The sequence below is a fragment of the Python bivittatus genome, unplaced genomic scaffold (genome assembly GCF_059951505.1).
Source record: "Python bivittatus isolate LINGU-HERP-01145 unplaced genomic scaffold, Pbiv_v1 ctg000590_np1212, whole genome shotgun sequence".
NCBI lineage: Eukaryota > Metazoa > Chordata > Lepidosauria > Squamata > Pythonidae > Python > Python bivittatus.
The window spans coordinates 9725245-9752578 of record NW_028277086.1 but is presented as its reverse complement, the minus strand read 5'-3'; the positions used below and the strand labels follow the sequence as shown (position 1 = coordinate 9752578).

At 40.8% G+C, this 27334-nt stretch overlaps 1 protein-coding gene across 1 annotated transcript in view; it reads right to left on the bottom strand.

Annotated features, from left to right (window-relative positions):
- Nucleotides 1-27334, bottom strand: part of ADCY8 (adenylate cyclase 8) — a 110559-nt gene that overhangs the window by 46616 nt on the left and 36609 nt on the right. Inside the window, exons 2-7 of the mRNA XM_088148960.1 lie at nt 21973-22122; nt 18933-19063; nt 17651-17762; nt 10954-11081; nt 3574-3732; nt 528-798 (exon numbers count right to left, since the gene is read on the bottom strand). Of these exons, the coding sequence (XP_088005086.1) occupies nt 528-798; nt 3574-3732; nt 10954-11081; nt 17651-17762; nt 18933-19063; nt 21973-22122 (951 nt within the window). The remainder of the gene's footprint in view (nt 1-527; nt 799-3573; nt 3733-10953; nt 11082-17650; nt 17763-18932; nt 19064-21972; nt 22123-27334) is intronic.

Genomic DNA, 27334 nt, shown 5'->3' with positions numbered 1-27334 from the left:
CTATCTGTCTGTCTGTCCGTCCGTCCATCCATCCATCCATCCATCCATCCTATATCCATCTATCTGTCTGCCTGTCTACCTGCCTACCCATCTATCATCTCTCTCCATCCATCCATCCATCCATCCATCCATCCATCCATCATCTCTCTCTTTCTCTCTCTCAGTGAAGAACGGTCAGGCATGATTCTACTTGGTGTCCATGGAACCCTCAGATTAAAAAATTATTAACCTTCGAAAATGCCCAAAATCTACAGGACAACCCACCTCACAGTCTTGAATTACAAGTCTTCGGGCACCATTTTTGGTCTCTCTGTGGGACAGAGCAATGAACTCTGGTATGGTTCCAATTCAGCTAACGCTCAGAGAAGAGGAGCCCTGACAGTTTCTGATACAAAGGTTAATTCTGCCCAGCGGCAGATTCTTTAATTAGCTGTTGCCAGTTAGAAGAAAGGCTAAGCAGGCTTTAGATATGGAAGTGAAGTCAAAGCTATGTGGCAGGTGATATTAAGGAGGAATGTTGAACTTACATGCTGCTTTCCCACGATGTTATCAAAAGGCAGTTCAGGGCTCCAGGATCCTTCAGTGAACGTTGCTCCGCTGTTCCTCCTGTCTGAAGAAGTGACAGCTTCTTTGACAATATCTTCAGGTAGAGACAGCAGGCTTTCCTCAGGCTGTTTGATCAAGTACGTCTCAATGTTGTGCTTCCTCAAAAATTCATTGCGTTCTTTGCCGTGTCCTTCCTCGACATTGTAATCCCCATTTAGGCAGTCTAAAGTAGCCCTCGATATGTGGATTCGCCTAAAGAGATGTAAAGAAGGAATGGAATGGACGGAAATGAGACGCAAGTGTAAAATTCTGAGTGACACCAAGGTAAAATGTTGCAAAAGCTTTCTGAAGCTGGAAAAGGCTCTGCGGCAGTTTCTGTTGGGAGTAGATTTGCTCCCATGTTTAGCTCTCAGCGAATCCGTGGCTAGAGCAATACTGTGTGAACGTGCCTTCAGGTCAATGTTGACTCCTGGCGACTGCCTGGACTAGTCCCTGCAGTTTTCCTGGCAAGGTTTTTCTTCAGAAGTGGTTGGCCCTGGCCTCCTCCTTCCTAGGGCTGAGAGAGAGGGACCGGCCCAAGGTCCCCCAGCTGGCTTCAGGCCTCAGGCCGGACTAGAACTCACCATCTCCCGGTTTCTAGCCTGAGAGCAATACTAGGCAGAACAAAATCCAGCTAGCATGAATCTTTCTCTAAAAAAACAAACAAGCAAACTTTCTTTTGCAAGTATATAAAGTGCTTAGGGTGGGGTAAGGTGGGGACTCTTGGAAGCTTTCTTCCTTTTAACAGCAAAAATGCCTCTCGTACTAAGGGTGACAGCACTTCCTGGACTGACCAAGGAATCACTCCTTTTGAGTGGGTAGGAGAGTCTAGGCTCATTCCAGATGCATGGAGAGATAGGCAAGATCAGAAAAGATAATTAAGTTGCTTCTATGCTACTTTTGTCCAGAATTTTCTGCCCTGAGTTCAATCTACCCTCATAATTCAAAAGAAGTGAAACCTGAGTCCATTTTAACTCAGAAGAATGTTGCCCTGACTTGGAGAGCTCATATAAGCTTGCATGTTGGTGAAAATCAAACCAGCACTTTAATTGGCCTATTCATTTGATTAAACAGAGACAGGGAAAAAAGAGACATTGATTTCCATTAAAATGCACATGTAGAAGGCAATCCATGGGTTGGATAAGCTGTGGTGCTGAAATGTGCCTGGGTTCAGTCTGAAGAATGATAGAAAAAGGAAGCTGCTAGAACAGTATTTCTCAACCTTAGCAAGTTTAAAATATGTGGACTTCAACGCCCAGAATTCCCCAGCCAGCATGGCTGGCTAGGGAATTCTGGGCGCCGAAGTCCACATACCTTAAAGTTGCCATGGTTGAGAAACACTGTACTAGAACCTTATTTGTGTCTTGATGTTATCAGAGATACATAGGAGAAAACATTTGGGTAGGCTGTCCCCATATTCTGAAATTTCAGAGGTGGACACTGTGAACGTTCTCAACACAATCCTCACCCCATCCCAAGGGAGAGCAAATTGGGACTTCTTGAGAAAAAAAATATGAGAAGGCAATACAATTTTTCAAAATGATTATAACACTAGGGATGACTATGCCTTTCAGTCTCCGGCAATGTCACCCCAAAAGGACCCTCTCCCATAGGGGGAATAAAAAAAGCCAACTTCCAAACAGACTCCATTGGTACAATGGTCTTGCAGATAGACGTCAGATTTTCAGAAAAAAACAAAACTTTTCCCTGGTGATAGAGGGCTAAACTATTAAAGAAAAAGCCGTTTAAGAGTAGATTATGAAGTCCTTCCTGAAACACTTGTGGGTCATATGGGGAATTTCTATAGAACAGACCTGTAGGTTTCTCAGAGTGATGCTCCTTTCCAGAATCGCTACCATTTTCTACCTATGTGTAAGGTGATCTAAATGTGGCTCTGAGAAACTAGATAAAAATTGGCATGAAAAGATATCGTAATGTGGGATCCTCCCATTTGGTGTTGATCTTCTGATATTATAACACTAGGTAGAAAAGAACTCCTTTTTACCTATGCCTGCATGACTAGCAGTAATGTTGAAATGGGCCTGAGGTCTATGAAGTTTTGTGCATGTGGGAACTTCCACCCTGGGTAGAAAGCATTGTTATTAAGCTATCAGGATCTTTTGCAGAGAGGCATCCTTGTTCCAATGACTGCAGAATTTCTGATATGCAGAGATCAGTGACATGCAGCTGAGTCTGGCCAGCAGAGAGATAAAGGGCTTTGTCCAGAATTATGAAATGCCAGAAAGAAAAATGGATATCTCTCTGAACAGAAGATCAAGCAGTCAAATGTCTTGGCGCTATTATACTTCAGAGCATAAGTATAAAATTGTATGTTTACCCTTGCAGCAAAGGTTGTTTCTGCACTGCAAACTCAGATGAATTTTAGACCAGAGTCATGTTTTTGATTCTGCAGCATGGGATTTTAAAGAGGATTCTGCAAATTCCTCACTACTGATTATTTAGTAGTCTTCTACAACCCCTGACTTCCCTGATGAGCAAAGAGGTCTAATAAATCCACGGCTCTCTGTGATATACAGATACCCAAAGTCATTAAAGTTCAACAAGAGGAGCCAGGAAGAGGCTAGATCTCAGGAACTTCAAGCCGTGTACATAGCACGCCTTCCTTCAATGTTATCTCGGCAACTAGAGGCCTGTGATGTGGGCTGAATGAAACATAATGACTGCCCCCCAAGCCACCCAGTGACTTTCCAGGGATGAGAGTGGACTTGAATTTGGATCTTCCCAGGATGAGTCCAACACCTTCCCGGTATACCATTGTTGATATAAAGCCTGATTGAGAAACTCCTTTATCAGAATGATGAGCAGATCCAAGAAAACAGTGCTTGTAACTGAGAGGTTTAAGAGAGGCAGTAGTTTTTATTCCACACAGACAGGGCATTGGAAAAGCCCAAACTTTAGTATTCCTGCTGTAAGGATAAGACTCAAAATCTAGAACACAATGGCACCATTTGACCAGATTCCACTTACCCGGGTATTCCACCTGACTCAAGTTTGTTTGCAATGTCGACATCCCATGACCACACATCGAATTGCCATTTTCGCAGACCCAGGACCCCACATAGCACAGATCCAGAGTGTATGCCAATCCTCATGTCCACATCATGCTTTGTCCTTGACCGAACATACCTAAAAAAAGGATTCAATTAAGTTATATGAGATAAGGAGAGGGAGGAGAGAGAATCCAGTCTAAAATTGCAGTTCCACCATGATATTTAAGATCATGAGTAGACAACATTTGTGGACCAAGGACCACATGGATTGTTTGGGCAGCATGCTGAAGCTGTCTTCCAAAAAGACAGATGGTGGCTGTGGCCATGTGATTGCAGGCCCACAACGTTTTTACATGTGTCACATAGGTGATGCCCATAAAAAGGGGGTGTGGCTTCAATCACACAGTCACAGATGCCATCTTGACTTCTTTACCTCCTTCCCACCCCCAAACCCACCCACCGATATACCTGTAAAGAGAAGTGGCTGGTGTCAAGATAAAAATTACGTTTAATTTTAATCAAATGTCAGTATTAAAAAATGAATTCAAATATGATTACAGTCATGTATATAATAATTTTTCCCATCATTTTAAAAATTAAAATTTGGTAAGCACTTTGGAATGTTTCCAGGACCACATGGTAGACTTTTGTGAGATACCTATAACCTTGGTAAAGACCTACAGTCTTTGTTTAAGACTGATACAAGCTCAGAGCCATTGGGAGTTGGCTGACATGTACATTTCATAAGTTTTTGAGATGGCTATTGATGTGACCAGCTGGGATTCAGACATATATAGAGAGGATTTCCTGTCCATCAGGACTACTTTAAGGAACCTGTGGCTCCAACACAATGTCAGGTTTGAAGCCCCACCCCAGTAGCCTAGACTATTATTGCAGATGGATTCCTCAAAATGAGGTAGAGGATGAGGAGCAAGAAGAGATGGGGTGCTTTAGAGGAAATATTCCCAGATCATTTTGTCAGTCCACAGAAAAGCAACACTATACAGGAACATTCTGCTTAGGAGAATGGCCCTTGGCGAACATGGAATGGTATTAACCTATGGGGGGATGTGGCCATCTGAACATTCTTGGCCCAAAGCAGACATGAGGTGGTCTCAAAATGGGATGAAGAACTGGATGCAGTCAGCCATAGACGTTTTGCTTTCATTGTCATCCCATAATCTGCTTCCCTGTGCTACTCTGCTTGGGAGAACACTTTTCCGGGGTCCAGTACAGTTGTATATGCTGCAACAGCCCTCATGATCACCCCTGACGTGGATAATCAACTTTCTGACAGACAGGAAACAACATGTGAGGTTAGGCAAAACTATATCCAGTACTCGGTTAATCAGTACAGGCGCCCCTCAGGGATGTGTGCTCTCCCCGTTGCTTTTCTCCCTCTACACCAATGATTGCACCTCAAAAGACTCTTCTGTTAAAGTTCTGAAATTCGCAGATGATACAACTGTCATTGGTCTCATTCGAAATGATGATGAGTCAGCATGCAGACGGGAGGTTCAACAACTGGCCTTGTGGTGCAGTCATAACAACTTGAAACTGAATACACTTAAAACTGTGGAGATGATTGTGGATTTTAGGAAGAACTCTTCTAATTCCCCTCTCCTTACTGTACTCAACAGCCCAGTATCAGTAGTAGAGTCCTTCAAGTTCTTGGGTTCTATAATCTCTCAAAACCTGAAATGGATGCTTAACATCAGAGCCATCATCAAAAAGGCACGACAAAGGATGTTCTTCCTGCGTCAGGAAGTTTAAATTATCTCAGGAGCTTTTGGTACAGTTTTACAGAGGAACCATAGAGTCTGTTATCTGTTCCTCTATAACTGTCTGGTTCAACTCCGCAACCAAACAGGATAGATACAGACTCCAACGGATAGTTAAGTCTGCAGAAAGAATAATTGCAATCCACCTGCCTTCTATAGAAGATCCGTATACTGTGAGGGTCAAAAGGAGGGTGGAGAAGATATCTGCAGATCCTTCTCATCCTGGACATAAATAGTTTCACCTTCTCCCCTCAGGACGGCGCTATACAGCACCATATGTTAAAACATCTAGACACCAGAACAGTTTTTTTCCTCGTGCCATTGCTCTGCTGAACACCTAATTAATGCAGTATGATATACTGGTTGACATTGCATGAAGATATGACTGCTAAGACGTGACTGATAATTATTTATTTATTTGTTTGTTTGTTTGTTTGTTTGTTTATTTATTAGATTTCTCTCCTGCCCATCTCCCCTACAATAGGGGACTCTGGGTGGGTTACAAAGACAAAGATAATGCTCTGTAAATGTGAATATACCGTATTTTTCCGACAATAAGACGCCCCCATGTACAAGACGACCCCCACTTTTCCAACCCAAAATTAAAAAATCAATATTTTAAAGATAGTGCAGAACACATTTTTATTTAGTAATTAGTTAATATTTACCTGATACACTCGGTGGGAGGAGGTCCAAACGGTCTCTCTGCAGCTCTGTTTCCACGCTCTTTTGCATAACTGATTACATTCAAGCACGAGTGAAACTGCAGATAGCTTGTCTCTGCAAACAGCCTTCCTCTAACTGGTTTGTTCAGCATCAGCTGACGTCAGTTACATCAGGCTCGTGATTGGAGGAAGTCTGTTTGGGAGACAAGCTATTTCACTTGTGATTGGAGGCTAGGAATAGGAAGAAGCCTCTCTGCAGAAACAAAGTTTGGCAGTTTTGCAACCGCGATTCTCGGCTGTCTTCCTTGAATAAGACGCCCTTCAGTTTTTAGGGTAAGGATTTTAGAAAAAAGTATCGTCTTATAGTCGGAAAAATACGGTATGTTAGATAATAGCTTCTCCTTTTTAAAAAATGAATATATGTTAGTTAATAGCCACAGTACTATCTTTCCTCTAATTCTCCTCTTCTGACTGCATCGTTTTAGTATAATGTTATTTTTATTTTATTATTCTTATTCTTGATGCTATGGAAACACACTGAGAGCTCTTTGCACCAAAGTCACATTCCTTGTATGTTTACATACTTGGCCAATAAAGTATTCTGTTCTGTTCTGTTCTGTTCTGTTCTGTTCTGTTCTGTTCTGTTCTGTTCTGTTCTATTCTGTTTGTAACCCTGGAATCCTTTTCTGGGAACACACCACTCCAAGTCAGTTCTTACACTGAAAGACAGGTGGGGCTGGCCTTCGTTTTGTGCATACATATATTTAATATATCATTTTGAAATACAGTAGATTACATTAAAATACATAATGTATATAAATGTGATGTGTAAGTAAAATAAATAAATAATAAATAAAAAGATTAAAAACTCCCTTGAGTTGAACTCAACTTCTGGTGACGTCATCAGTGTGTCCACTTTGCTTTCTGGTTAACGATACAGATTCGGCTTGCCACAGTCTCCTCCTGGGATGTCTTCTCCATTTTCAGCCTTGAGGTTTCCAGGTCTCCAAATACTAATCAGTCCTATCTTGCTTAGCTTTCTGAGTTCAGCCAAGTCAGTAAAGTCAAGTCTCTTCAAGTCAGACCTGATTCCTGGTGAATTCAGAGACCGTCTCATGTTGTTTCCTTGTTTTCTTTCATTCAAGGGCATTTCTTTCATACAGGGACACTTTCATGTCGTTTTCTTGTTTTCCTTCTTTCTTGTTTACCATTTTCTTTTTCTGGGATTTTCTTAAAGTTTCCAGTCTAATTTCTGGTTTGGTTTTGTTTTGTTTTTTTGAGAAGTGTAGAAGTGCAGTTTCAAACACAAGTGAAAAGCAATAGCCTGGAACAGTGACTATTAATGACAGGAGTTTTTTTTTAATTATTATCTTATAAGTATATAGATATTTGTATTAAATTAACGTTTTAAAATTTAATTAAAAATAGAAAATAGATATTATTTGTAATAGCATTATTTGTGGGGGGGGAAATGCAGGTGACCATAAAATAGTTCAGCAGAGTGAATCATCCTCAGGAGACTTAATTGCATTGCATGGTTCAGTGACATGGACACCGCTGCTATTAAGTAGGAGCTTAAAGAAAAATACCTGGCAGAGATTCTTAAATGGAAGCACCAAAAGGTTGAGTGAATCAAAGGTGGAGTGAAACTCTCCGAAAAGTTGAGTTTTTGCCACAAAAGTCATAACCCTGGCTTAATGAAGAAGCCTTCTCATTTCACCCCATTCCAAGCAACTCATTATTCTGTTGTTGCTTTCCTCTTCAAAAACCAACAAGTGAAGGGTTTGGTCAAGGGAAGGCCAGCCCTCCCATTAAAAAAGAGGAAGAGATGGTTGAGGCGTTGTAGGTAAACTTCCTCTGTTATTTTATGAGGCATATATGAGGTTGATTTTGTGGTTGCAGAAGGTTTTATTACACAAAACCCACCCCTCCCAGTCAGGGGGTTACCAAAAATCTACAAGCAGCAGCCAATGTATGTTTATTAATTGATATAAGGGTAGAAAGGATAGATTAATGTCTTGAAATGCAGAAAAAGCCTTTGATTTGGTTTGGATTAAGTTTTTAAAGCAGGTGATCATTAGATATGGCTCTCTGAGCGATTTTGTTCTTCGGATTGAGTTTAGTATTTGCAAGTCTACACTACAGTCATCACAAACCAAATAATTTCAGACTCTGTTGAGTTACAATGTGGCCCTTGGCAAGACTGCCCACTTTGACTGTTGCTCTTCAATTTGATCCTTGAACCTTTGGCAGGGTGTAAGTACAAATTATTTTTGTATGTCAATGCTATTTTAGCACTTTTGGATATGTATTCTACTTCTCTTCCTAATTTCATACAGGTAGTACAGTATTTTGGAAAGAGCTCTGGCTATTAACTGCAATAATTCTTGCTTACTTTCCTTAGGTTCTAACTTATCCACACAGTTAAGTAAAGAGTTGAATTTTGTGATTTCCATTGGTTATATCGATTATGTGCCATCAAGTCATTGTCAACTCTTAGTGATTACATAGATAGATTTTCTCCATGACAAATTGTCCCTAACCTCATCTTTCAAGTCTTCAACTGTACACTCATTGCCTGTGTAACTGAGTCTATCCACTTAGCTGCTGGTCATCCTCTTCTTCTCTTTCCTTCCACCTTTCCCAGCATTAGAGCCTTTTCCAGAGAGCTGGGTCTTCACATAATGTGTCTGAAGTAGGATAATTTGAGCCTGATCATTTGTTCCTTGAGTGAGAACTCTGAGATGATTTGTTTGATGATCCATCACTTTGTTTTCTTATCCATAGTATTCTCAGGAGTCTTCTCCAACATTCAAAGGCGTCAATACTCTTCCTATCCTGCTTCTTCAAAGTCCAACTTTCGCTTTCATGGAAAGTCACAGGGAATTCCATGGCTTGCACGATTCTGATCTTTGTAGGTATAGACACATCACGGCATCTGAATCTCTTTTCCAGGGCCTTCATGGCTGCTCTACCAAGTGCTAGTCTGTGGTATAGTTCTTCACTGCTTCTTCCTTTACTGTTGATGGCTGATCTTAAAAGGCAGAAGCTATCCACCACTTTGATATCTTCATTGTCAATTCTAAACTGATTATATTAAATACGTTATATTCCCCAAAACATTTCTAAATATGTGAAAATATGTCTGAATTGAATTGGAAATGATTGAATTGGATATAAATAAAGGCATTAAGATCCCATTATACCTATGGGGTTAAATTAATATTATTAAAATGAATATTGTCCCTCATTTGATCTATGTCCTTAGAGGTAGTCTAATGTTAATACCTAATACATATTTTCTTCACATTGCTAGGTTATTTAGGAAATTTACTTGAGATACTAGGCTACTGAGACTTTCATTAGCTAAATTGGGATTATCATTTGAGGAGGGCGAATTTAAGTTATCTGATTTGTGAAAATATCCTTGGGCTTATTTTATCAGCCATAATTATGTGGAATGACAATTTACTGGAATGTCTTTTATAGCCTATGCTGGAAAGTTATTATTTATTCCCTTTGCGATCATAGCAAGTTCTTAGAACAAAGAACTTGTTCTTGTATAGGAGAAAAGGTGCTTTATTTTGAGGAGTGTAGTCTGCAAGAAATCTTTAAAGTGTACTGGATTCCTTGAAGAATGTACTTGAAATGATGGAGACCTATATGATATGGTCCTAAGAATTCTTGACACGTTTCTGGCATAGTATTTTAATGAATATAAGTCGATCTGTGGGAAACTCTTTAAATGTTGAAGATGTTAATGTGATGCTGAATTATATACCAAAGCTCAGGAATCTGACTGTCTGTGAGGAATTACTGTATAGTTGTACTGTGCATGGGAAGTGGTAAAAAGAATATTAGTGAGAAATTGGAAAAGTGATATGATTCCAGATATTAATGATTGGCTTTTGGAAACATGTTATTGTTGTGTATCTTGGTATTTTGCTTATATTCTGTAGTTTATTAAAATAAATTAACAACAACAACAACAACAACATCAGCTGCAGTTACAAAGGAACAAGTACGGATAACTGACACTGGAGATAGAAGGGTTAATAAGACAGAACTAGAAAAAAACAGGGAAATATAAAGACCTTCAAATAGATATTTAGCAAATGTGGAAAAAGAAAGTTGTAGTGATGCTAATAGTGGTTGGTGTACTGGGCACCACCCCAAGACGGCACAATAGGAATGGACAGAACCCTAACACATCAGTTACAAAAAGCTGCATTATGTTGAACAACACGTATATTACGACAGTGTCTTTAGATATCCTAGAATCTTGGGAAGGATCTGATAGTCAAAAGTACTAAATTCAGACAGAGCTATATGGTAGATCATGCGTAAACAACAGCAACAATACTAAAAACATCCCTACAGCAGATAGGCAGAAGCAAATGGTTGTCGCTTCCATTTTTAATAGGTATCTTTTTTTAATTAAAGCATGATGTGATGGAATGTTCCAAGTCAGGCTGTTCTGCTCCTAACATGGATCCAAATACTCCCCCCACTTTCATCCCATGGATCAGCAAGGATTATGGGCTCCCTGTTCTAGGAACAAAATTTGTCTCTGTTCCTGTTTTAAACTACATTCCAGCAGCAAAGAAAGCTTGATGGTAACCAGAAATATTTGTGTGTGTGTGTGTGTGTGTGTGTGTGTGTGTGTGGCTGAATGTTAAACTCCAGTCAATTCTGGAATTCAGAACAAATTCCTGAATCCAAATTTTTTCAGTTCTGCCCAGATGTCTTTTGCAATGAGCAATGGATCTAGGTTTGGTTTTGTTTTTTAAAGGGGGTACAAGTGGGGAAGAGAAGGTTCCTACAAAATATTCTACAGGGCCAAGGTAAGAGCTGGAAAACCACAGACTGTAGCACAGTATGAGGGCAGCAATAAAACCAAACACCAATTACCTGATGGTTTTGATCATGCTGAGTCCCATTTCGACACAACAGTGAGCATGATCCTGCCGAGGCTCTGGAAGCCCAGAGACACAATAGTAGCAGTCTCCCAGGATCTTAATTCTAAGGCAATGATGTTCCTATAGATGAGAAGAAAAACAAAAACAAAAAAGAATAGCAGCTTTGAATTCTTTATACAAAAAGAAGGTGGATATGATGAACACTGGGGAGACGATGTCAAGTTCTGCAGGATGTATCCAGAAAGAAATAAGCCCCGCTGTTTCCCACAAAGAACAGCATCTGAATGACTTCCGAGATCTGAGACTCTTGCCAAATTAGTCACATCAGAACTCAAAGTGAGAAATTCCCCATGTTTAGACTATAATAAGAGGAATGCAGTGGTTGGACAAGAAAGGAGATGGCGATCTGAATGCAGACTAGAGTTCCCAGATTACAAGGAACTGGTGATCTTCTTGGGCAGTGAAGAGCTGCTATAGTTATCCCACTGGACGGCAGTTCTTGGTTGGAGCAAGCTTTTGGCAAACTGGCTCTGACTGGTTTATCTAAAGGTGATAATGAAGATGATCCATGATGACGTAAATTAGTCAAGGTCATCTGGGAATTGCCATTTAAATTCCCTACAGTGCACTCACTGTACTGTAAACAGTGGTTCCTTGGCAGTCTAGAAACATAGGACCAAAAAAAAAAAAAATGCTTTCCCCCCCACAACATTATAAGAAATTTTAAAAGCTTTGAAAGAGGCCCCAAAAGTAGTAATCGTATTTTGTGTCATGTCTCCATGACCCTGTTAATTTCAAAGCGTGATGTGTGTTTCATAATATGGAAAGAGTGGTGACCTGGGAAGAATTAGAACAGTTCTCTTGATCCCCTACTAGACCATAATAGAAGTTGAATTAGTCTAAGTGTAATGGATATCTTCCAGAGAAAGAGAATGTAAGTGTGTGTGTCTATGAGCCTGCCCTAGAATAGGTTACGATCCCTGGAAATTTGGCTGCCTAGCAGGGTGAAAAGATGCTGACAGATTTCCATCTGTGATCTGATGTTTCTCCAGATGGTCTCAGCACCATGTGTAGTCACGGCAGCTTGAAAAAGGGCCATAAGAATTACATCATGAAGGCACAGTTCATAAAAATGGGGATGAATTAAAAAAATATCCATCTCTATCAGAGTACGGCCCAAGAAATTAGAAATTCTTCTCTCTTGTTAACTTGATTGTCCTCCAGTTTTCACGTGTTTTGGTTTTATCATTCCCAAAGAAAACTTTCGACTAGTATAGAATCCAGATACCCTGGACATATGTACTTTCATACAGTACTAAAATGCCATCCAAGCACAATAGGAACAAGTTCAGAGTATGAAACTCAAAGATGTGCTCAGTGTAAAATAATAGAAGTGCAAAAAACTAGAAGGGCCGCCAGATATAAATGGTAAAATCACATTGTTTGAAATAAAATACTAAATCCCACCACCACCAAAGCCTGTAAAAAGAGAAGAGAGCATTTGTTTGACGTTCCTATTGAAAACGGTAGGGGTTAAATGTGCCCTTTTTTTGATGATACAGTTTTATGCACTTCTGGCTTCCCTTATGTAAGCAGAACATGGGGAGGGAATATCATGTTCTCTTGCAGCCAGTGAAGTAGGCTGCTAACCATGGGAGAACATGCCACATTGAACCCACTGAAACCAGTTCATCTATGGCGGATACATTCCTTGATGACTCAGCAAGATGTTTTTCATTCATCGAACATTTACTCAATTAATGTGACCGATTAGTGATAGCTCACTCATGTCATTACTTCATGAATGAGGATGAAACGTGAATCAGTGGAGGGGTTCTTGAGGGCCATTTAGTCGAAGCCTATTCTTGACAGAGAAAATGCAAAATAGGACATCTCATCTCTGCATGAAAAGTTTCAGCAAGGAGAAGGTGCCACCTTGCTGGGGAGCTGCTTTGAGACAGACATTTAGTGTACATTTTGCCGGTAAGAGCAGTTCAACAGTCCTGAATGCTAGAAGATGACATGTCAGATGAAAAGAAGGCTTATTTACACAGAGCACCATATAATTAAATTGTGGAATTTTCTAATACAAGATGTGCTACACATCTTGTGTTAGAGAATTTTAATAGTTTCAAAGGAGCATGCGACAAATTTATGAAGAATAATCTTTTAACAGTATTAGTCTTGATAATCATTGATGATTCAGAATACATGAATGCAGGTAAGATATAGTTGAATTCATGTCCTATTTTTGAGCTTTGCTTTAACAGACAGATTAAAGGACTAGATAAGTTTTGGTTTAATCTAGGAGGGTTTTTCTCAAGTTCTTTTAACCTATGACAAAATTCCCAGGCATGATTTAAAGCAAGCTTAACCTTGTTTTATAAATATAGCAAAAATAGAGCATGGTCTAGCAGAAAGTAAGCAAGAAAAATTGACATTGAATAAAGCCAAAGAGATGAGCTTCTGCAGCATTTATTCATTCCAAGACACCTATCAGAAAGGGTTTTTTTTCTTTCTCTTTCTCTTTCCCCAGGCTAGGAAATAATGGATTATTTTTCCTATATTCTATGCCATGTTATCAATTTTGCAAAGTCTCTCAACCAGGACTGATATGCCAAGTGCTTGGCAGAAGCTAAGAGCAAGCTATTAATCTCAGTTTGGAAACTCGGCTCTGAAGACAAATGGAGAAAGGTGGATACCTCATCTCCAAAGGAACTGGAGAACAGGACAACTTACTTGTCAGCCTGGTCTTCTCCAAATTGATAAGGTCTGAGCCGTTTCTTTCTATGTCATGGTTCTCTTCAATCCATATGTAAGAACAGAACAAGGATGCTGCAAACTTGGGCACTTAGGTAGAATATATATATATACAGGCTCAGATCCTTAGTTATGCATAAAGAGGCCTGATATATCCACTAAATATAGGAAATATTAAGCAACAAAGCCGAGTCATACAGACAATGGCTGTATTCATGCACTCTGCAGAACGAGCTTTGCTCAAGACTTCTTGGCAATATTTCTATGTGCCAAGCCTGGTTAAGGTTTTTGTGTTGTTCTGCTTTGTACCCTACCATGTTTGCCATCTCATCCATTTGGTTCATTTATGGGTAACTCAATGTCTTGAGTAAACCGAGAAAATGGGTTAATTCCAAATTGAGTTAGGTAAACACTATCACAAGACTGGAAGTGAAGGCAGCGGGTAAATTCAGACTGTGGGATTCATCCAGGCAGGGGAATGCTTCATGCCTTACTCTCTGCATCTTTGGGGGCATAGCCAGGGTCTTATGAGAATATTTCTTGGTATGGTTAGATAAGGATGAGGAAGCAAATTTTGAAGTCAAGATAGGGAAGGCAGATGCCTTTGGGAGCTTGAAGGGTTAGAAGATCCTGACTGAGCCTTCAGTCTTTAGACAACTTAAATCTGGCCATAGTCTTCTGTAGAGATGCCACAGTCCCGTTCAGAAATCTAGGTATTTCTCTAGGGAGGCAAGCTGACAAGGGACGGAGGAGCCGGTGGACTTCGGCTGCAGGTGAGCATGACTGACAGCCCCAGGGCTTACTGCAATGTTGTCCAACTTGGCCACTTTAAGATGAGTGGACTTCGACTCATGCTGGCTGGGGAATTCTGGGAGTCGAAGTCCACTCATCTTAAAGTGGCCAAGTTTGGACAACACTGGCTTACTGACTATGGCAACCACTAGATGGTAGCAAAGAAACACAGCAAATATTATCCTCTGCTGACATCTAATGTTCACCTGAAGTATTGCAGCTCAGGTATGCTTGTTCTATGACTAATGCAGCCTGCTGGTGCTCCATCTCTGAGAGATTGCCCTGAGACATCATTGCTGCTGTTCTTCCCCAAGAGCAACTTATGAGTAAGTAGCCCCAGGGCACCAGAACAAGCCTGGTTCCTTGAATGTAGCCACTAGTTCTTTAACTGATGTTGGGACTGAGGTTTGCCTTGAGCCCCAGAGAGCTCCGCTTACACCCCTGTTCCAGCTGGGGCTGTAACTGCCTTTCAAGATTGTCCTCACAACCTGAACATCTCTTTGGGCTTCTATGCCTCTCACAGAATTCCTGCATGCCAATCATCTACTCTACAAAGAGAGAATAGAACAAGAAAAGGCTGCAATATCATGGCCAGTATTTGCTTTAAGGATGGGATAGGTGGGAGGAAAATGATGGGCAAGGGAACGATTTTGGAAGAACTAGATTACACTAAAACATTTATTTCCTTGGTCAAGGTATTTAATCTTTCTTCTCTCTCACAAAGATTCACCGTCAGGCAGGACATAAAAAAATAAATAAGCAAGCAAGCTTCTGGACTGACATTGGAGAAGCTCATTTGTCTACTTAATGGGGGAAATTGGTTTGGCTTCCCTTCCCAGCTGCCATGTGGGTTGTGACAGTCTGTGAAAGTCTCCCAGATGTGATGGCAAGACTGGTTGGGGAAGGCCTGTTTGACAAACCCTTGAGATACTGAGGGAGATACATCTAAATACAGAACTGGCCAAAGGGATATTCTTGCAAATAGCTACAAGTTGCCTCTCCCCCAAGTACCTGAAAGATGCATTATCCTGACTAGGCAACATGTTTGCAAATACTTGCATCAGAGCCTTGCCTAACTGCATATCACTGGCACATTTCACCAGATGAAGACACCCGGCAGTGGCCCCTTCTCCTGCTGCTTCATTATGCATCCATGTATACTGCTGAGTTTCTGAATTAAGCCATACATATGGTGATTGTATCTACCCTTTGCAATTATCCTTCAGATGTAGAGCACTGTCTGTACTTCAGAATGGAGATCATGATACACTGATGCAGTGACTAATATACGGGTGTGACAGTTCTGACTTGGAGGCAAATAGGCTTTCTTCTCTTGGTGACCTCTGTGTTATGGAATGACTTCCTTTCTGAGGCCACCATGCTGCCCTCATTCAAACTTCTCTTCAAAACACAACCTTTTTATGTTGGCCTTCCCCAATTACAAACTCCCCCCAACATTTCCTTTTAGTGAATTGTTTTGTACTTTGTTCCCCCCCGCCCCCGCTTTTGTTTTGTTTTATTCTGCAATGAATTCATGATATTTTGTAAACCATTTCAGGATAGTTTATATCAGACTTGGTATTGCATTTCTTTAAATAAACAAGCGGAAATTCAGATCAGTTCAGCCATATTTTGTAAGGTGACAGAAACTCTTGGAGTTGCCAGCACAAGGCTAAAGGAAGAAGAAAACATAATCAATTTTAGAAAACAGGAAGAGAATTTGCATTTTTATTCCTCCATAACCTGTGCTGTCCCATGTTATTAAGCACTGGATTCTTTTTTTTTTTTTAATGCATTTGGCAGGTACTGGCTATGATGATGATGAAGATGATGATGATGATTTTGGTTCAGGAGTGTCTTCATAGTCAGTTAACAAGGAAAAAGGAAATAAACAGTGTTTCTCTTCTACCCAAACAGAAGAGAACCCAACTTTTCTGACTCCTACCAGCTTCTTATTTAGCAAGAAAAAATGTCAGAATTTGGAAAAGATATATCAAGATTTAGTGTCAAAGTGTCACTCAGCACTGCTGCTGCTCCAGAAGCTGGTTCCTGGTGTGGTGGGTGGGTGGGGGGATGTGTATGCAGAAGCCACTAGTGGGGATAGATTCTGCTCCATTTACTAGGCTAATTGATTCATCATCTGAGTTAACTCATCCATCTGAACTGCCATGCAGTTTTAATTCTGGAGTAAGATGCTGGTGACCTGATCCATGGTTAAGGGATTAGTAGCCATGTTTAATCCTGGAGTCTTGGGGCTGTGTCCTCCTCCTATGAAGCTAACGATACTGTCAAAGCTTTACCCAGGGCAAGGTAATATTGCTTCCTCCAGAAACCCAACCAGCAAGAGGGGCTAACATATGCAAGAAGCCCTAATAATGAACATCAGCTACAGCAGAATCAAGCAATCAAGTCCTCTAATAGTCCCAGGGCTTAAACATTGTGACTCCTTCTTCTGCCCTTTAGTAGTAACAGATTTCCTGTTGCTCATTTCTCCACCTTAGACATGGAGGTTTCCTGCACCATCTGTTGATAACAACCTGTCTAGTCTCAACCTCTTCACCAGATTCAACCCTCACATCTAGTTGTCCTGATTGCGGGAAAGACTTTCCTCCAATCAAACTCAGTTCCTTTTTTAAAGACTATGCAAATAGACAGCAACTTTAAGAGCATTTATTTCCTACTAATGATTCCAGAGATTTGGGTGCATCAGCAGGAATGGAAAATACAACTTGCCACCTTCCCTGAGAAAATGAGTAGGTTTCTTAAGGATCATTAGCTCATTTCATGAAATATGGAATGGGAATGAAACATTTGCTTAAGAAGAACAAAAAGGCAATTTGGCTGGGCAAACAAGTGGAAGAAATGATTAATACAGCAAGATTAAATCAGGTATATTTCAAAACTATGCAACAGCCTGCCAAGCACATGTTAGTTTTGCCTCCCCAAGACTGTAAAGTCAAGGAGCTAAACAAACCAACATTTTTGCATTTGGCATAGTGAGTTGCCAATTGTGCAAATCTGATTCAAGACAAAAAAAGATTGTGTGTGTGTGTGTTGTGTTGTGTGTGCGTGTATGTGTTTCTCTATCATGCTTCTCTATTAAAGTTCAGAAAAAAGGAATCAGCAGCTGGACTCACGTGGGCTAAGCGATCGAATCTGGCAAAGAGTTCATTCAGCATCCGAACCAGCTCTTGAGCTGATAACGTTGTAGAGAGATTGGTGAATCCTTTTACATCTGCAAAAAGAATGCTGAACACAGAAAGGAGATGAACAATCAGATTAGTATGGCTACAGGATGGCTTTTCAGAGCAAGTAAGTGAAGGAGCAATGCTGCATACAGGGACATTCATGGTTGATTGATCGTGACATCAAGTCTTAGTGACTACATAGATTTTCTCCAGAAGGATCGGTCCCCAACCTGATCCTTCAGTTTTCCAACGATGTAGACCAGAAACCTTGGCGGAGGCAAGGTTGAGGGAAACAGAAGAGGGAAAAGAGAGCAGATAAGGTGGATGAACAGGAGTTAATACTGGGGATAGTTCAGCTGGCAAGCATTTGACTTTGCAATCACCCAAAGTCAACCTAACTCAATGGCCCTTTACTAACCAGGGAGAGGGAGGGGGAAGGAGAGAGAGCGAGAGGGATTGATTTACTAAGCCTGTAACGGGATGGCCCAGATAACTGGAGAATTGTGTTTATGTTTAATAAACTATGCAGGCCTGAATAGTTATTTTAACTGAATAGTTAAAAAGGCATGATTTCAACTGGCAGGATTTCTAGCTAGCAGGACAGGCTAAACTGGGTTTCAGGATACCCTGCTGTACTCAAGAGGATTGTTCCTTCCCCATCCATGGTCTTCTCTCCCTGCTTTTCTCCCAGTTTCCTGGCAGCTGCCCAGCGAGGGATAAATCAGCCTTCCACCTCCTGAATTGTGCACTCCTGTGTGATTGGTGCAACTGCCTGCGTGTACAGGAGTAACTGAAAAGATTACAGCTGAAGCTTAATCGTGTTTACAGGGAAGCAAGTCCCATCAATTCTGGTAATACATCCTTTGAAGTTATCATGCTTGAGATGGCAGGCTCAGTGGACTGCAATGGAAAACTGGAGCACTTAAAATAAATAAAATATAAGACATATAAAATGAAATCAAATAAAAATTAAACAAAACAAAATAAAATCCTCTCATTTGTATCAGAATGTGAGGTGAGCAAAAGAGAGCTGAGATATTCTGAGAAATGAGACAGGAACATCTCAGTTTTCAGAAAGGAAGAATGAGAGAAAAACAACGATGAGAAGAGAAACCCAACAACCCAGGAACATCTCCCAACCTTCCAAATCAATCATGAAAGATGAGCATGCAAGACCCCAAATGGTATTCGGCAGAAGAAGAGATGGTTAATGCTGAAAAAAGAGAAGCACCTGACATTTTCGTAACGGTGAATATAGATCTTATGGAACTGGTGTTGTAAATGCTCATCCTCCACGTTGCTCATGTCATTAATCATTTCCAGCACAACAAATCGAGGTAACACAGACAGAACCAGCCGTTCCTGAAACAACAAACAAGAACAGAGAGAGCAATGAATGGTCTCTGGATTTAATGAACCAATAAAATTTGCAACAAACCAAATCAAAAGCAAAAACCAACCCTCACCAGATGTTTTAAGGCTGGGGAAAGCCTATCTGTTGATTAAGGTGGAAAATAATGATACAATAATTGAATCTTCCATTTGTAATGCAGTTTGTTTATTCTTTTGAAATGTGTTGGATTATTTTCTCTTTTTTTTTTCTAAAAACAATGTGCATGGAACATCGTTTAAAAGGAGATATGGAAGACTTTGGATTTTCCAGATCAACTTGCAGTGGAAAGAAATATAAAATCCCTCCTTCATGTCAGATTAGCCCAGAAAACAATTTGGATTCTTCAAGCATTTTAGAGAAAGGCATGAAGTTATGATCCCTCAAGATGCACTTAAAACTTTTGCCAGGGACTCCTGAAAAATATTAATGGATGAAACATAGCTTTTCACATTCCAGCATGTTTCCTTCCATGTTGGATTTCTGGGTCCCTATTTCTGGGGGTCCACCAGATTGGACCACCGATTAACCTTGCAGATGGATTTCTGCAAAACAAGATGTTAATACTTTGTATTTAAAATGGAGTAACCACAGAATCTGAACTAAAAATTAAATATGTCTCCAGAAAAAACATATTGGGTAGAAACATCATTGTGAATTAAAACTGCTTATTAAAATGACTCCATTAGCTACGTTAGCATCTAGGAGCATCTACCCGCCTTAGGAACAGGTAGGGCGATGGAATCTATAGCCTCTTCTCTTGCTTCAAACCCATAGCCGATTTCAGCCAGACATTTTGCCAATCCCCTTCCCTTTTCTGGGGCCCAATATGCACTGACCCTCTCGAACCCATCCTGCCCTTCACCCTTTCCTTTGGAGAAGTGAAAGAGGTAAAATGATTGGGAAAGAGAGCCATGAAGTCTTGCAGAATTTCTCCTTGTCTGAAACTAACATTACCACTCTGTTGTTAGAAACATTCTTGTTATGAAAATAAATGGAAGAGGAAGGTGATGATTGCAAGATGAAGGACCAGCATTACTTTTATTTTCAAGAATGCTTCCAGACTTTGCAGATATTCTAGAAAATAAAAATGGGGTTGGCTGCTATGCTTGGAAGTGTGTTCAAAAGTCAGGAAACAGATTATGGAAAGCATTTTACTGATGCACATGGTATCACTGTGGTCCAGAATAGCTGATAGGGATCAATTTTATCCTTAAACCTTCTAGTAAGTGGACGTTTGATAATTATCCAACCTAACATGCCAACAGTTTTGTAGGCGTGTTCCACAATATGCTACTCTAGACTTGAGTAATCATTTCCTGTAAGGGATCATGAGCTTTTAATCTGAAAAATACAGGTAGAATCTAAGTGGAATCTCAGTAGATTTCTAAGAATTTAAGTAGAGGCTCTCCAAAGCTGTGAGCCCTCTTCGTTGTCTGTTCCTCCATCTTTTTCTTCAAAGTAAGGTTTTCTTTGTTGCTTTTGGGTTGGAGAAAGGAAAGCCTGGCAAAGAGAAATGGGGAATGGTTGAGGCAGTTACGGATCTCCATATTCATCAGACCTAACTGATATGACTCAAAATGGTGCTAGACCAGTGTTTCTCAACCTCGGCAACTTGAAGATGTGTGGACTTCAACTCCCAGAATTCTGGGCATTGAAGTCCACACCTCTTCAAGTTGCCGAGGTTGAGAAACATTGTGCTAGACTCTTGAATGGGAGAAGTCCACCATTTTGAGCTCCTCCTGTTTGAGTCTGATACTTAGCCACAAGCACTGCTTGGTCTGCAGGCCAATTATTAGTGAAAAGATATGTTGGTTTCAGTGTACCAGACCCACTTTGAACTCTAGTTTTGGTGCTGTATTTCCACAGTCTCTCTTCATAACAGCCTTTCATAACCCTGTTTCAGACTGTCTGAATCCTCACGTAGCACTCAGAACTGGACTCAGTAGTTGATGAATGCAGAATTGCGTACACCTTTTACTTGCTATAATTAGAAAACTGTATTTCTCTTAATGCAGCGTAGAAGGATTGCTTTTCTGAAGTTGAGCTCTTAATAGGAACAGTGGGATATTAATAATAGATAAATGAGTATGATCAGTGCATTTTAGCAGATTTTCCTCTGCTCTTTCGTATTTGTACTGCCTTGCCTTCTGGCTTAAAAAAGCTGAAGTACACATCACTTTGGAGGAGAGGCTCCAGAGAGAGAAGTCACTTCACACATCAAAGACATTATATCAAGATCCATTCTCTCATCACAAAACTTTGCCTGGGGTAGTACAGACTCAGTTTTTGCTGTTCCTTTGGACCAGTGCTTATTATATATCTCATTCCATTGAGGGAATCTTCCTGTTCTGTGCCTGAATGTTAGAATATAAATAGTTATATATGGTCCTGCATTTTTAGCTTAAAGCAATATGAATCATACCTTTGCATCTGGAGGTCTTCAGCTGAGTGAATGGCTGTGGCCACGGATAAGCTCATAAAAGGATATTCAAGAGAAAGCACCTATCTTCTCAAAACGCTTTGTGTTCAAGAGTTTGTTCCTTTTTAAAAAAAGTCATTTATCACAGCAGTAATAACACTTTTTGTCTTCAGTCCAAATGAATATTATGTGTTATTGCTAGGTTCTTATAAGGCATGGAACTTACCTTAGGGCAAGAAAAACTAAGATTCTAACAAGTGCTTTTCACTAAGAACTGAAGGGATAATCCTAGACCTGGGGATCTGATGGAAAGCTTTGCATCCTAATGGAACATAGACTAGGCCTCCATAATTTTCTGCCAGAACCAATACACCACCAGAAGTCTTCAGATGTTGCAAAGTCAAGGGCAGGGTGGGGGGCGCATAGGGAAAGTTCTCCAGGTGTGCTCTCTTGCCTTACCTGCCGCTGGTTTTCGGTTTCCAGCCGCAGTCGAGCTTCTACGCACCTTCGGGTCTCTAAGAAGGCTTGGCGTTGAGCTCGATCGGATAGGTAGCTAATGAAGATCCCAGCGGTATTCATGCACATAAATAAAACCGCCTGAGCTGCTGTCTGTAGGAGGCAAAGGAAGTGATCATAAATGAGATGCCTGTGTTAAACTTCAGCACAAACATTCTCCATCATCTATAAATTCAGGCTATGGATATCTAAAATAATACTCAGGGGATCAACCATCTGTCTTTTAACCAATGAACTGAAATCAATTTGGACATTCCCCAAACTACACTATGGGCATCTTTTTGAGATATTGAAGTGTAAGATGTAGCACTTCCATAAATGAAAACTACCCCTCACAGTTCGAGTAATTAGTTTCCACTCATTTCATGCTTACATACCAGAATCCCAAATAATTAAGGAATTGCAGACACACATGCTTTTAATTGATTCCACTAACACCCACAGATGAATCAACTGAGGATGGAGTTAATTAATCTACTTAAGAAATACATCTTGCATATTAATCTATGTTTGTCTGGAAGTTCTAGCAGAGGACTTTGACTTTGAATATGCTCCTCCTATTTGAGATGGTCATCCTCTTCTACCCGGCATGCAACTTCAGGAGGGATACAGATGGAGGGATGGGGAAGGAAGGGGACAACTGCTTGCTGTTATCAAAACTGGCAATCAATGGAGTGACTTGAAGAAGCCTTCCGTAAATGAGATATGAACATACCAACTCTCTTTGGATCATTGTCAGGTCTGAATATGAGGCAGTGATGAATCAAAGTCATAGACCTGGCAAATTATACTTAATTAGGTCAGTTAAAGTCCATATAGTTTTTGTAAAGCTCTTTCTACTGCCAAGTCTTCCCCATCCAAGCAGGAAAGCCCAGGGTGATTCAGCAGTGACTGCCTTCAGCCGGTATTTGCTGCCATCACCTTGTTTCCCTCCTTTCAGCAAGGTTCATAGGAGCAAGGCCAAAAGAAGGAAAATGCCTTCCCCTTTCTGCTAATAGAGAAACACATGTATGTAAGCTCAGGGTCTGGTAGTCAATCAGGAGAAATCTAGGCATTCTGAAGTGTGTGACCAGATTGCAAATCCTCCAAGAAAAGAATACAGCGCAGCCGATGTGTTCAGCCAGAAGAAAAGGATTAGGTCTTCAAAGAGAGAGTATGATCAACGAAACAATGAATAGGTCCAACTAAGATGATGATTAGGTCTCAAGGAAATGCTAGCTTTTAACATAAACCCAGCTGCCATGACTTGAGCACATTCAAAATAAAACAGACCCTAATACAACTCTATCTAGTTACTCTTTGCATTTAGAAGTCCAGACAAATTAGATTTCTTTCTGCACCCTGGAAGATTTCAGCCCACAACAAAGGGCTGGGCTTAGATTAATTTTTTTTCTTCCCCTTAGCTAGCTACTGCTCGTAGGTAAAGTTGTACTGTAATGAGAAAATGTACGTCCAGCAAAACTCTTTCTTTGCTATTTAAACTCAAGGAATCGGGAGCTATCCTTGCTCATGGATCTGGCCAACTAGCCTCCATAGACTTACCCTTCTAGATATAGAAGGCATTGGTCGATGGTCAATCGTGGGTGCATTCTGACCTAACACAAATCTCTAGAGGCTTGCATTGCAAAGGTGCCCACTGCAGCTCTATTCACCAAAATTGCTAAGCTCGTTTTGCTTTGTGGCTTAGCATGCTATTTGAACCTAGACGATTTGGTTAATTACAGCTCAGTCAATCATGTACGTCGAGAAGCAGAATTAATTCATTAACCATGTTTAGTAAGCATGTTGGGTGGACCTAGCCAGTGAGGTTCCTGAATAAATTTGAACCCAGGCCCTATATCTGTCTCTCTGTTAAAAATGGTTCGCTTGTGTAGGGCCTGAAAACATGGAACAGAACAAGATAAGATGCAATAACCATCTCAAGCTTGAAAGGAAAGTTATTATTAGTGCTCTTCTCGTAGCAGTTTTTCTGCTCAGAGGCGATGCCAGGGTCACCCTGTGGCAATGCAAGTTCTACCTCTTTTGTGCACCCATGGGACATCGTGGCGCAGGCAGAAAAGGGGGATGTCCAGAGGCGGGTGAAGCTTCTGGCATTTTTTCCTTTGCAGTCTCCCCTTCTGGACCTCTCTGCTTCTGCCTATCTTTTCACCTCATTCAATCTGATGGCAAAGAAATGGTGAGGTCCTCATTGGCGGGGTGCAAGGTTCTTGCAATTATTTCCTTAGGAGGTGACTGGCAGTAGAGTGGATGTGAAGAGACTGCTTTTCACAGCACAATCATTCTTGCCACAATCTGCCACCTCCATTGCTTCTACCCTTCAGCCCAATCATTAGGGGAGAGACCATAAAAAAACTCCTCCTGTGAAGCTTTTTCAGAGAAGGAAGGAGGGGCAGCCAGGGAGGCTGGAGGATGGAGAGGGGAGCAACAATGATCAACCATTGGAACCGCCATGATTTTGCCACATTGAAGTAACCTCATAAAGAAACTTGAAATAAATTCTCCAGCAGCCCAACAGTGAAGTAATAAAACATAGTAATTAATAGCATAATAAAACAGAGCTCTCTTTCACAGGGAAGAAGACCGAGTGTGTGGGATCATACCCTCCTTAAGACCTGCAACTCCTTAAATCAAATGCACATTTTCTTGCATCATGCTGCAGCAGGAGAGGATACTCACATGAGGACGGGAAAAGAGGTAGCTGCCGAGAGCTGCTGCTTATAGATCCACACACAGTCTAAAGCAGTGTTTCTACCTCAGCAGCTTTAAGAGGTGTGGACTTCAACTCCCAGAAATCCCCAGCTGGCATGGAATTCTGGGGAATTCTGGGAGTTGAAGTCCACACCTCTTAAAGTTGCTGAGGATGAGAAACACTGGTCTAAAGCACTGTTTGCCTTCAATAGTGCTGCATAACCTAGTTATGACACCTCCATATCCTGAACCCTAGTAGCTATAGCTACTTGTTCACGGATATCCCACAGATATTTAGTCAGGAAACTAATGCTGGGCCAGATATTTGCAGGATTCCTAACTCCACGAGAAAGTAAAATTCCAAGGATAATTTAAGGGGGAAGAGAGATCACCCCAACTCTGTCAGGAGATAACCAATCACTTTTTTTTTGTTTCTTTCTTTAATCTTTAAAATGTCCCCCATACAGCACAGTGGTGAGATTGCTCCCCTTGTTTCAATCCTTTTTCCCCCCTACAATGATCAGATAACCCTGCAACCATCAGGCAACTGTGTAATATTACACAAACAGTTGATGAATGTCAGAATATGGATAAAGGAAGGAGTTTCTTCTTGCTGTTCAGGCATGAGTGAGGCCTTTTTAAAATTAGGAAGGAAAAGAGAATGACAGCTTCTCTCCCTTAGTTGCTGGCTGGGTGGTAGTCTTATTTAAAAAAAAAAAATTAAATACCCCTTTCCTCCATCTTCCTTATTTGGCCAACTGTCCCCTGAATGGTATGGAGAGCTTTGAGCCTGGTGGCAAGGCAGGCGTTGTCCACATAAGGAAGTTGGAGGAAGAATTGCTTTGCTGCAACTGATACGGACTAGTTTAAAGTGTTTAAAATATATAGAAAAAAATCATTGGTGAGCAAGATAATCAATCCAGTCCCCTTGACCTCAAATCCCAGATTCTCTCTCCACTCTAAAATTGCTGTGCTTTGATCCCTCCCCTTCCACGATGGGGCAAAATCAAAAACCAAGTCAACATTTGGGCTACAAAGAATTAGGACTGGCTGGAAAGAGCAGCAGTTGAAATGAAAGCAAATCATCTGCTGGATTTTGATGAAAGCCACTAAAACATAGGGTGCTGACTCTGCGCGGAGGCCAAAAAAAAAGATATGCAGCACTGGGGAGCATTAAACTCTCACTGAACCACAAACGATGTTTGCAAGGGATGAGTCACCGTGTCAGAGTCAGGACTGATTGCAAACATAATTAGCCATTTTTAATATATTTTTATTTTATTTATTTTCACAGAACATCTTGTGACTCGTTTTGCAGTTTGGTGTAATATAAGAGAAGAGGGATCAGGGAAAACATACATCACGCTCAGCATGCCACTGTTGTTATTGCTGTCAGTTTATTTTGGGGAATAATGAACACAGAATGAAATCATTGGGCTAGTTCATACTTAGGTTTTGTTGTTCAAACCACCTCTCTTATGGGGTTCTTTTCAGTAGTCTTTTTTTTTGGGGGGGTAGGACGTAATAAGGGTTGGGTTCTCCTTGGTTACACAAAAGTGCCCCAGAGTCGTAGCAGTAGATCTTGGCCACCGGATTTAGCATTTTTGGACATTTTGCCTTTTGCTTTGTAAAATAATGCCAGTTTCTAAACAGCATTGTTGCAAAGGTATGCTTTAAAGTACATGGACTGAGGTCTTCTCAGAACTGTAAATACAAGAGGAAGGGGATTTTGCAGGATATGGCAACGAGATCATGGTAGCAGATTGCAAACTCTTCTGTTTTGTAACTGGGGTACATGCCAGCACTCAACAGGCAGAGTTTGCATCGGAATGTCACAACAGACATTGAAGCACATTTCCCCTTTCATGGATATCATGATTCCCAATGCTCAGAGATCAAATAAAATTATAAAGTATAATTTCTTTCCCGGAAGAGTGATGTCATCCAAAACAAGAATGAATTTAAAAAATCAGCAACGGAAACTCTGAAAGCAGGCCTATTTTGTGCCGTGAAGTCCTTGCTGACTCCTGGCAACTGACTGGAGAAGTCCTTGCAGTTTTCTTGGCAAGATCTCGGAAGTGGTTTGCCATTGCCTGCTTCCTAGGGCTGAGAGAGAGTGACTGGCTTTGGGCCTAAGGCAGGAGTAGAACTCATGGCCTCCTGCTTTCTAACCACTACACCAAACTGGCTCTGAATGCAGTCACATCCTGCTTTTAGAGGATGACTAAAAACTAAAACTAAAACCTCTAGAGCCAGGAAGCCAAATGAAAACATGAAACAAATTCTCTGATGGATAAATTGCCCTAAAGAATTGTCTTAAAGAAGGGTGTCTTCAGAAGTCCAAAAAAGGTACAATGATGACCATACAAAGTCCCACCCCTCTTTTACGTATGTAAAATGCACAACATGCCTTAAAAAGGGACAGGGCTTTGGCTGCACAGCTGCCATCGTGACTTTTTTTGACATCCTCTGTCATGGAGGACACCCCTCATCCTGAAAGGAGCAATTATCAAAGAGCACCGTGCTCTTATGGCTACTCAGATCACTGATCTCATTAAGCTGTCAAATTGTGGTATGCAGAGACTGGAATGCAGTTCTTTACTCCCAGTTCCTTTAC